General features: G+C 43.1%; 1 protein-coding gene across 1 annotated transcript in view; it reads left to right on the top strand.

The window, feature by feature from the left end:
* The window catches only part of LOC104818144, a 2,460-nt gene extending 783 nt beyond the window's left edge, over nt 1-1,677 (top strand). The window contains exon 2 of the mRNA XM_019203051.1: nt 688-1,677. Coding sequence (XP_019058596.1) covers nt 688-1,677 — 990 coding nt within the window. The remainder of the gene's footprint in view (nt 1-687) is intronic.
* Nucleotides 1,678-12,266: the final 10,589 nt, after the last annotated feature.

The following is a 12,266-nucleotide window of genomic DNA, read 5'->3' as shown; positions in this document are numbered from 1 at the left end:
TTGAGACATCTTGTGCATACGGCAATTCAAGTAGAGCGACAAATGAACAAGAAGCCGTCAAAGAATGGGTGCCAACGAATGCCAACGCCAACGCTTATACACGGAAACTTTTCCGATACCGGAGACCCAATCAAGGCGCAAAATCTTGATGCTCGAAAGGACGAAACTATCTTATATATAAGAGAAGTCCACACACGAGGTAACAAAAGTTCTTCCTCGTGTACTCATTTTACTTGTGAGGTTTTGTGTTCGGAGTGTAGGAACCAAAGTCATTTATATACAAGAGAAGTCTACACACGAGAGGTGAGCATCAAGGATAACGGGGTATATAACTCAATCGTGATGGCTGTGGGGAGACACCTTGAGGAAGATTTCGAAGCTCCATCCGACAAGGAGAACAAGAGCGTGACCGAAAAGAAAGAAACGGTCGAGAACCCTGGCTTTGTGAGGGAAACAAAACCCAAAAGTTTGGCAAATGTGAATGAAGAGCGGCAAAATGCCAAGGATGAATGCATACGAGCACAAACACCTACACGCAACAACCTTGTCAAAATCAAAGACCAAGGCAAGGCGACCGATCTTGATACCCGAGAGGAGGAAACCATCGTGATTCTAAAAGGAGTCACCTCACTAGGTAACGAAACGTTTTCCTCATATACTAATCAAACTCGTGAGGGCATGTATCACATGTGTAGGAACCAATGTCACGTGGCATGTCATAGTCCCAACCAACGAAAGAATCTCATCAAGGATGGCGGGACATACAAGGCTGATGTAAGGAACCTTGAAGATGAATCCGATGTTACATCCAAAGCGGTAACCGAACATGTAACCAAAGAAAAAGAAACGATTAAGGATTCCGATCTCGTGCTCAATGAAGTACTCAAAAGTGTGATCAATGTCGATGAAGAGCTACATGGCATCAGAATAGATGCTTTAGCAGTGGTTACACGAAATGAGGATTTAAAAATCCTGATCAACCCATCGACAAAGATAAATGACACCTCCAACAACCGTACTTGGATCATAAGTCAAGAACTTGGAGCAAAAACCGGTAAATTTATTCCTATTTTTATTCTTGTTTATGATTCATACTTGGTTGAGAATATATGGGAACATGAAGAAATAATGGCAAAGTTTCAAAAGGAATATTCTTGCGAGCATTTCAAGGAGCACACTAACAAAATTGTTCCCCTAGAAGTTTATCGAAGTTCGCAGGTTCTGAATGTGAAGGAAGTGGGGATTGTTACAAAGAAAGTTTTGACATCTACCGGCCAAATCCCAAAGAGGCCATTCAACGACTTAAGCGAATATATGAAGCTTGCCCACCTTGATACGAGAAGCTTACGCGGTAACATCGTTTTACTCTTTATTCTTGTCTATGATCAAGGAATTGGTACTACATTGCAGATTTCATGCATGGACGACGAGAAGAGTCCGACGAATCCCACATGTGTGCCTCCACGGTTCATCAGTGCTCAAGGAGCCAAATGCGTCTACCATTGCACCATGAACGCCTCAAGGCGTAACACCATCTTAAACCCAAGGACAATCAAGAAGGATGAACCTTTTGAACGAGGAGAAGCGCGAGAACAAAATCTTCATACACTTGAAAGAGAGGGAGAGAAGGGGAAAGGAGCTCGTGGGAGCAAAGAGGGCCAGCCTCAGAAGGTCTAGGAGGGTCGCCGCCATAGTAGTTACCAGAAAACGCCATCAAATCCGGCCAAAACTCATATCCGAATCTGGGCAAGGTGAGTGGTTCGAGTTGCCTATGTGTGAGCTCATTTTCATTGTTGTTATGGAATTAATTCAATGAAACCTTGCATGATTAGAAAGTGGGAGTTTCAAGGAACACATAGAAACAAACGGCACACAATTCGGTAAAGAAACGAGTAAGATATGAAAGTTTAAAAATTGAAGAAAAACCATAAATTTCAGAAGAATACGAATTGGTCCAAAGTCCGAGACTTTCGAATCATTACCCAGAAAATAGATGTAATAATTGTATTAATTGTTTATTGGAATCAAAAGAGAACATTTCAAGGAGTACATAGAAATAAACGGCACACGATTTGGTGAAGAAACGAGTAAGATATGAAAGTTTGAAAATCGAAAAAAAACTGTAAATTTCAAAGAAGAACACGAACTGGTTCTAACTCTGAGACTTTCGAATCATTACCCAGAAAATAGATGTAATAATTGGATTAATTGTTCATTGGAATCAAAAGAGAAAATTTAAAGGAACATTTAGAAACAAACGACGCTCAATTTGGACAAGAAATGAGTAAGTTATGAGCCAACGAAGTCGGACCGAAATGTGGAATAAAATCGCGAAATCTCAATCTGTCTCCAAGCTCTAGACCGATCGGTCCAGGCTCTAGACCGATCGGTCCAAACCCTAAAAATGCCTCCCGAAAATGCCTGGACCGACTGGTCCAGACCCTGGGAATGTCTGGACCGACCGGTCCAGACTTAAAAAGTGATGAAATTGAGCCAAAAAAGTCTTGGGATGAAATATAAACCTTGGATCGACCAAACTGTGAAAAATGAGCCGGAATAACGACAAAACATAAAAGGGATAAATCAGAATAAATCAATAATTTGAAAGCGTGGTGAGATGTGCGACATACACCGAGTGAATCATTGTATGATGATTGGGTTTATTTTCCGATGGATCACGAAAAGTGGCATCGGTCGTCACGAGAAGTGACGTACGCGTGAGGCGCATTGGTATCGTGAGATACGATGGCCAACTTCATGAGATGTGACGGGCGTGAGAGACGCTCCTAGTCATGCGATGTGATTAGGGTTTACGGCTAACCCTATGGTGCGAAGCCATACGAGACTTGATTGTTGCACGAAGTAACGGCCAACGTCATGAGATGTGACGGGTGTGAGAGGCGCTCATAGTCATGCGATGTGACTAGGGTTTACGGCTGACTCTATGGTGCGAAGCCATAAATACTTGATTGTCGTGAGATGCGACGGCCAACCTCATGAGATGTGACGGGCGTGAGAGGCGTTCCTGGTCATGAGAAGTGACAGGGTTTACGGCTAGCCCGATGGTGTGAAGCAATACGGGAATTGATATGATGATGTTTTAATATGATATATATATATATATATATGTTTAATATTGAATAATATATTTGTGTTTTATCGTTTTAATATCGTTCTCGCTGGGAACGAGTTTACCGGATCCATTCCGTGTCATTCACTAAGCATTGTGCTTAGCCCTCGTGGTTTCACCTTTCTCAGATCACGAGGAGTACGAGAAACACGTTTGCGTGACGAAGACTTCGAAGAGACAACATCGTGTACGGGGTTTTCCTTCTTTGTATGGAATACGATTCCTATGTTTGTACGATTGTACCTTTTCAATTCGGACATATGTGTTTTAAGACTTAACTGTTGTTTAAGTCCGCTGCGTGTTTAATATTAAAACAGTTTTAAAAAAAGTTCATGTATTGTAGTTTCATAATATTTTATTGCTTTTAGTCCATGTGGCACATCTTGTGATGGAAATCGGGATACGGGTATCATAACTTTTGATATCAGAGCAACGTTCCTTCCACGGGAAAGAATGCCTCACTAGTGACCTTAAGATTTTTACAATGAAAATGTTTTCGAAAACCATGTCCCAATAAAAATTGTTTGCAAAGAACCATACATACGATATGTTATCTGAAGTCACCGCTAATGCTACCTTAACCGTGGTGCAGTGTAATGGCGCCACGATGTGCTCAGTCTACGATGGGAGACAACAATGTCTCCAACCATGTTCCTTAAGTTGTGGAGTTTAGGGAATTTCAGGAGGAGATACGAAATGAATTCTGCGCATTCCAGGAGACCATGATACAAACCTTGATGGCACATCTCCCACTTCCACCCCCAGCGCGAGGCCCGGAACCTAGGAGGAGGACTTGCCTCTGCCACCACCTGCACCGACAGCGGCAGGGGACTACCTACCTATTGTTCAGGAGTTACGGGCCATGCACACTCCAAGGTTTGGAGGATCGCTGGATCCCGAGGCTGCAGAAGAATGGATGACGTGCATCACACGAGACCTGAAATATGTTCAGTGTCCCCGATGTTATCGAGCGCTACTAGCGAGCCACCACTTTTTCGGGCAAGCTCGACATTGATGGGAGAAGGTGGTACAGGAGATGCCAGACATACATCGTTTCACCTGGAAGGAATTCAAGGAGGAATTTGAGAGGAAGTACTACCGCCGACAGAATCAAGAACGTCGCCTCTATGAGTTCCTGAACCTGCAACAAGGGAACATGACTGTGAGGGAGTAAGAAGCTGAATTCATACGCATGCTTAACCATTCGGCGCATCTGGTTCCCCTAGAGAGCTAGAAGATCAATAAGTTCGTCGTAGGACTACGACCGTCACTCCGCTGGAGAATCGCACTCCACGAGTTCCGAACTCTGAGCCATTGCATTGACCATCTGGAGAGAGCTAAGGAAGCGAAAAAGGAGGAGAGAGCAAGTAGGGCTCGTGACCAAAGTCCCCCTAGATGTCATCCCTATACGCGTCCGTCAGGGAAGACTAGTCAGACTGGTCAGAGTAGCTGAGTACAAGACAAGGGTAAGGCGCCAATCACCCAGGCATTACCTCTGCCAATTCGGAGAGGGCCACCTATATGCTATTGGTGCCAGCAGCCAGGACACTATGCGGCATATTGTACGATGAGACCCGCAGAGCCGTAAGCGCAAGCGACTAGACCACCGAGACCTGCGACTGGAGCTAGAGTGGCCCCGAGGGTTTATGCCCTAGAAGCGGAGCAGGAGATTCAAGAAGAGGAGGTTCATATCGACGGAGTCGAGGCAAATGCGATTGCAAGTACTCTTCTACCTCTACCAGTATAGTATTATTATTGAATCAGGGTAACCATTGCCTGTTAAAGTACGAAGGTAACAAAGAAATATCGCAGGTACCCTTCACTTATACGGGGTGTCTTGTTATACATTGTTTGACACTAGGGCGACTCACAGTTTTGTGAGCACGAATATAGTGGAGAGAATCGGTACAGAAAAGGTCGATCCGACGAGTAACTTTACAGTGCGTACACCGGTAGCAGAAACGCTTACGGTTCAAGGGACACTGCGTGACGTACCCCTGGACATATGCGGCCGACAAATGACAGCAGACTCATTGTGGTACCCATAAGAGTCTATGACCTCATTCTGGGCATGGATAGGTTGACGAAATACCAGGCTTATATTGACTGTCCTCAGAGGACGATCTGGTTTCAAGAAGGGTCCGGAGGTTTTGAATTTAAAGGAAGGGGAGCACCATCGACGGACCCGATTATCTCGGAGTTGAAAGCCAAAAAGATGACCAGGAAGGGGAACGATGCATTTTTAGTGGTTATCACGGCTATTAAAGAATCGAAAAGAGTTTGGAAGATACACCTGTTGCTCGGAAATTTCCGGATGTATTTCCGGATGATTTATCGGGGATACCGCCGAAGAGGGAAGTAGACTTCATCATTGATGTACTAACAGGCACAGATACAATCACAAAGACTCCGTACCATATGGCACCAACAGAAATGACAGAGCTGAATAAGCTACTGAACAAGTTGGTAGAGAATGGGTTTATACGCCCGAGCGTTTCACCATGGGGAGCACCGAAACTCTTTGTGAAAAAGAAAGACGGGAGTATGCATCTGCGTATTGATTACCGGGGGCTCAACCAAGTGACAATCAAGAATCGGTACCCGCTGCCGAGGATTGATGAGCTACTTGATCAACTACAGGGGGCCAAGTGGTTCTCGAAGATCGACTTACGATCGGGATGTCATCAGATCCGGGTCAAGGAGGAGGACATACAGAAAATGGCGTTTCGGACCCGATATGGACATTCTGAGTTCGTAGTCATGCCCTTTGGACTCACAAACGCATCAGCGGTCTTCAAGCAGTTAATGAACCGCGTGTTTATAGAATATTTAGACGAGTTCGTCATCATCTTCATCGATGACCTTCTCATCTATTCGCCGGACCAAGAGACACATGAGGATCATTTGAGGAAGATTTTGTATAAATTGAGAGAGCACCGTCTATACGCAAAGTTCAACAAGTGCAGTTTCCGGTTACAGGAGATTGAAATGAAATATAAACCTTGGATCGACCAAACTATGTGAAAAACGAGCCGGGATAACGACAAAACGTAAAAGGGATAAATCGGAATAAATCAATAATTTGAATGCATGGTGAGATGTGCGACATACACCGAGTGAATCATTGTATGATGATTGGATTTATTTTCTGATGGGTCACGAGAAGTGGCATCGGTCATCACGAGAAGTGACGTGCGCGTTAGACGCATTGTTGTCGTGAGATGCGACGGCCAACGTCATGAGATGTGATGGGCGTGAGAGGCGCTCCTAGTCATGCGATGTGACTAGGGTTTACGGCTAACCCTATGGTCCAAAGCCATACGGGACTTGATTGTTGCGTGAAGCAACGACCAATGTCATGAGATCTGACGGGCGTGAGAGGCGCTCCTAGTCATGCGATGTGACTAGGGTTTATGAATCCCTAAAACCTAGCATACATGATTCTGTAGAAATGTGTCACGATATCATATGTTGAACAAGGGCATGGTTTGAGTCACCCTTCAAGTTTAACTGCTTTTCTCGTCTTGGCAAATCGACTAATAAAATAGATGCAACTCCATCTATAGCGTGGCCTTACATTTCTCATAGTCCAACTTCCACAAGGGGCCCAACGATATTCCTCCCGTTAAGGAAGTGACAAATCTCGTATTGCATGTCTACTATCTCCATATGATTCGTGAATGTATCTGATCAATGCGGTTATAATCATCCGGTTGAAGACGACGTTTGACACAATCAACACACGCCACTCCTCATATCAGATACTCTAGACATCTCAGATATGAGGATCCAAGAACGAACCGTTTATGAGATTCGTCATGACTCTGTCCGTGTAACAATCTCATGTGGGTCATCCAGTCACTCGTTTCCAACGAGTACCCATGATTGTGATATTGGGATTCCTCATATATCTAGAGCGAATCTAATTCCTAAGAGATCGGTTCTAGGGTTTGCGCAACGGATGTAAAACAAAAATTTTATGAAACCCTAAAACCTAGCATGCATGATTCTGTAGAAACGTTAGAACATTTACCTCAATCGATCCGGGACCTATATCAATCGATGTATTTGTCCGATCACTAAAGGCAGGAAGAATACCTCGCCCTCTACACATATCCACACGGCGGAAAGGATTCCAACGGCTGGAACTCGTCTGCTAGGACTGAAGAACGCTTTCTTCTTTGCGCAAGGGTTTCAGGATCTTACTCTGGGTTTTTCGATCTCAAAACTTTCTCAAAAAAATCTGTGAAATCATCCTCTAACCCTTAGGAGGCGTTCCCCAAGGATTAATTAATCCAAAACCCTAATTTGAGTGAGTTATGAAATTCCGACGCTTGGACCGATCGGTCCACAGCTTTTAACGTGTGGACCGATCGGTCCAAACCTCTGGATCGATCGGTCTGGAACATTTTCTGGACCGAACAACAATTGCTCGTCACCCCTCCACGTGTCTGGACCGCGGTCTGGGCGAGCTGGACCAATTCCAGAGGTCTGGACCGGTCGGTCTAGCCTCCGTTCCACCGGGAATTTCTCGTTTTTTCTCGCACGTTTGTCCTTTCCTATGTGTAAGACACTGTAGACTCATCCGATATAGTTGTATAACCGAAATCTCTATTTCGGTTATATAAGTCATAGGCGGTCTCTAGCAAGACACTATGATTACCTATCTCGAATAGTGTTTGTTGATGATCTTATGAACGTTGGTGATTCCGGTTGATGATCCTTTTGTATCATGATATCATAAGTCGAACATAAGGCATGGAGAAACCACCTTATCTAATTCTACTGCTTTCTCGTTCATTGAGTTCGATTGTATGAGATAGACGACGTTCGTCTATAGTGCGGCCACACATTTCTACAGTCTCGCTCACACGATGGGCCCAGCGATATCTCTCTCTTTTACGAGAGGTACAAATCACATCTTGACTATCTACAATCCAGCACATGATTCGTGTCGTACTTGATACACGCTTTTATAATCCTCCTGTTACGCAGGACGTTTGACGTATTCAAAGCACGCAACTCCTCATGTTGGATTTCATAGATATCTCAGGTCATAGGATCCAATCATGGAACCATCACATGAGATTCCAGTCATGACGCTAGTCCATGTGACAATCTCATGTGGGTCAATCCAGTATTCCGTTCTCCAACGAATACCTATGATTGTGATCGTATCCAATACCCATGATTATCTCTTATGATCATCTATCACACATCATACTAGTCTTAGTACATCATTGTTCTCACAATGACATATGACTAGGGAGTTTAGTATTGTTCATAACAATACATGAAATTCATAATATATTGAAGTATGCAAAACATGTAATGAATCAAACGCTTATCTATAAAACTATAGTAAGTGTCAATACATCAAATGTATCAAAATAAAGCTTATACAACAGTAAATCATAGAGCATTAAACCAACAATCTTCCACTTGCTCTACTCATGGACTGCTAAACATCTAATGCCCATATCCCTAGCATGACCCTCATGCTTTGACGAAGGGAGAGGCTTCGTCAACGGATCGACAATGTTGTCATCTGTCGACACTCTACAAATGTGCACGTCTCCTCTGTCTATGATCTCCCTGATAAGGTGAAATCGTCTGAGTATGTGTTTGGATCGTTGATGGGATCTAGGTTTTTTCGCTTGTGCGATTGCACCATTGTTGTCACAATACAGAACAATGGGGCTTTCAACACTAGGAATGACACCCAAGTTGTCAACAAACTTTCTGATCCAAACAGCTTCTTTTGTTGCGTCCGACGACGCAATATACTCAGCTTATGTAGTAGAATCTGCAACGGTCGCTTACTTAGAACTCTTGCAACTTACAGCGCCTCCGTTCAAGCAGAAAACATAGCCAGACTGCGATCTGTAGTCATCCGGGTCTGACTGAAAACTAGCATCGGTGTAACCCCTTATAGCGAGCTCGTCTTCCGACCCACCGTATACCAAGAACACATCCTTAGTTCTTCTCAAGTACTTCAGGATATTCTTGACGGCGATCCAGTGTGACTCACCTGGACATAATGCTCAACGCATAAGATACATCCGGTCGAGTACAAAGCATGGCATACATGATGGATCCAATTGCCGAAGCATATGGAATCCAATCCATGTGTTCTTGCTCATCAGGTGTCATAGGACACTGACTCTTGCAGAGAACTGTGCCACTGCTCATGGCATACATGATGGATCTATCTCTATAGATCTTAATGCCTAAAATATAGGCCGCTTCTCCTAGGTCCTTCATAGAAAACTGCATTCCTAACCAAGACTTTACGTCTTGTAAGGTAGGAACGTAATTCCCTATTAGGAGAATGTCATCCATGTACAGCACTAGAAATACTACTGTGTTCCCACTGACCTTTTTGTAAACACATGGCTCGTCTTCGTTCTGTGAGAAACCAAACCTTTTGATTGTCTCATCAAAGTGAAGGTTCCAGCTTGTCGAAGCCTGCTTCAGTCCATAAATAGACCTCTGAAGCTGGCACACCTTCCCCGGGTTCCTTGGATCGACAAAACCTTCAGGTTGTATCATGTACACATCCTCGGTCAAGTTCCGGTTAAGGAACGATGCCTTGACATCCATTTTCCATATCTCATAGTCGTAATATGCGGCTATGGCAAGCAGGATTCTGATGGACTTCAGCCTGACTACAGGCGAAAAGGTCTCATCATAGTCAATACCACGAATCTGACGGAATCTTTTTCGTTACAAGTCGTGCGTTATACGTGTGCACGTTGTCATCCATCTCTGTCTTCTTCTTGAAGATTCACTTGCATCCGATGGGTTCTATTAGGGGTGTCAAAAAAGTCCGAGGCCCGTTACCCGGCCCGAACCCACCCAAAAATTTTATGGGCTTGGGCTTAACAAAATGCGGCCCGTTCGTTTTTCAGGCCGGGCTCGGGCCGGCCCGAAAACAAATAGACTGTTGAGATGTATATTGGGCCTCTAATTATATTTTCTACAACCCATAACACAAACCCTAATTCTATCTTTTTTTCTTAATGTTCTCTTCACGATTGTTTTGTGCCCCTTTTATTTTCCTGTGATATTCCTTTCCTCCACAGTCATTCTCTTCGATCTCAAATCTCATTTCGATTTCTACGGTAAAAAAAATTCATTGGTGAGTTATCTTATTTTTCTAAACTTTTGTTCTGTTTTTTTTCTATTTTTTTCTGTCAAATAATGAAATAAGCAAACTCGTTTTTTATTTTCTCTAAACTTTCGGCGCCATATGTCTATTGCTTAGTTTGTTTATTCCATAGTGGTATTGATGAGGTTTTGTCTCATTATCTCTATCATTTGTTTTTGTCTTCTTCATGTTTGTCTTTTCGACATGTGTATTTCTTAGTTTTGTTTTGTCTCATTCTACATAGATTAAGGTGCTTTGTTTTTTATTTTACATTCTATACATTCTCAGCAGATTTATACATATATAATTATGTATATATAGTTATGTATATATTTAGATATTAAATATATATGCGTTTAAATGAAAAGATTCTTAGTATGTTTGATAGAAAACTAGTGTCATGTTTGTTTCTAAAAAAACATTATATTGAATATTTTCTTTATGTTATTTGGTATTTACTGTTTCGTTACAACTTCTAATTTTTTTTTTAGGTTTGGATTGGAATGGATATTAATTCTGATGATCCTGTTGCCGATGAGATGGAGTATGATCACCAAGAGACAGAATTTGATGATCAAATATCGGAGCATGAAGATGATGATCAGAAAGAACAAGTAAGTGGTTCAAAACGAAAAAAATCTTCTGTTTGGGATCATATGAAACACACGAGTAAAGATGAAGCCACTTGAAATTATTGTGGTAAATCATTGTCCGCTTCTTCGGCTAGTGGGACATCACATTTAAAACTGTTGGTTTTAATGCTCTAGGATACTCCGTGATATGACATTTTGACTATGTGATGACTCGTTGCTTTATGAATGCATTACATTACCGTTATATGATTGGCATGTTTGTTATATTGCGGTTATCCTTGAATCATCATAGAATGATTCTAAACACCCTGGTCAGTTATCATTGTGGGAACAATGATGAATTAAGACTAGCATGAGGTGTGATTGATGCATTGGATGCATATCACAATCATGGGTACTCGTTGTGAACGAGTGACTGGTTGACCCGCATGAGATTGTCACATGGACAGAGTCATGACTTGAATCTCATACAGCGGTTCGTTCTTGGATCCTCAGACCTGAGATGTCTAGAGTATCTGATATGAGGAGTGGCGTGTCTTGACTGCGTCAAACGTCGTCTTTAACCGGATGATTATAACGGCGTTGATCAGATACGTTCACGAATCATATGGAGATAATAGACATGCAATATGGGACTTATCACCTCCTCAATAGGAGAGATATCGCTGGGCCCTCTCGTGGAAATCGGACTATGAAAACGCGTGGCCACGCTATAGATGAAGTTGCATCTATTTTACTAGTCGATTTGCCAAGACGAGAAAGCGGTTGAACTTGAAGGGTGGCTCAAACCATGCCCTTGTTCAACACATGATATCGTGAGATAAAGGATCAGAACTCGAGCTGTTATTGCCTTGGTTAGATCACCTCTAACTCAATTCAACGTGGGTGGTCATGGCGTCTTGCTAGAGGCTAACCATGACTTGTAGATCAGGAATGGTTCTCGAGGCTGCTGCCACTGCGAATGGGCCTACAGGGTCACACACCATTAGGGATGGACTTATATGTGAAGTTTCGGAAAGGAAGACTTGGATTTGGTCGGAAAAATCGTTTTCGGATCAAATAAGAGTGTTGGGACATTTTCAGCCTTCTGACTCGGACCGAGTCAGTACTTGACTCGGACCGAGTCAGTTCCGTGCGAGTCGAAGCCCAGAAAGTGTTTTGGGCTTGGCTGATGTTTTGACTCGGTCGAGTCAAAGTTTTGACTCGGACCGAGTCAATACTAAATGGGCCGAGTCAAGAGTTGACAATGGGCTTGGGCTGATTCGTTCTGACTCGACCAAGTCAGAGTTCTGACTCGGACCGAGTCAATACTCGGAAAAAGTCCCTTTTCACAAGGATTAGGGTTTCTATCTTATAAGGAGGTGTTGGACGCCGTCCTAAGAAGAGAACTCAA

The sequence above is a fragment of the Tarenaya hassleriana genome, unplaced genomic scaffold (assembly GCF_000463585.1).
Source record: "Tarenaya hassleriana unplaced genomic scaffold, ASM46358v1 Cleome282, whole genome shotgun sequence".
Lineage (NCBI taxonomy): Eukaryota > Viridiplantae > Streptophyta > Magnoliopsida > Brassicales > Cleomaceae > Tarenaya > Tarenaya hassleriana.
This window is presented reverse-complemented; position numbering and strand designations above follow the sequence as displayed.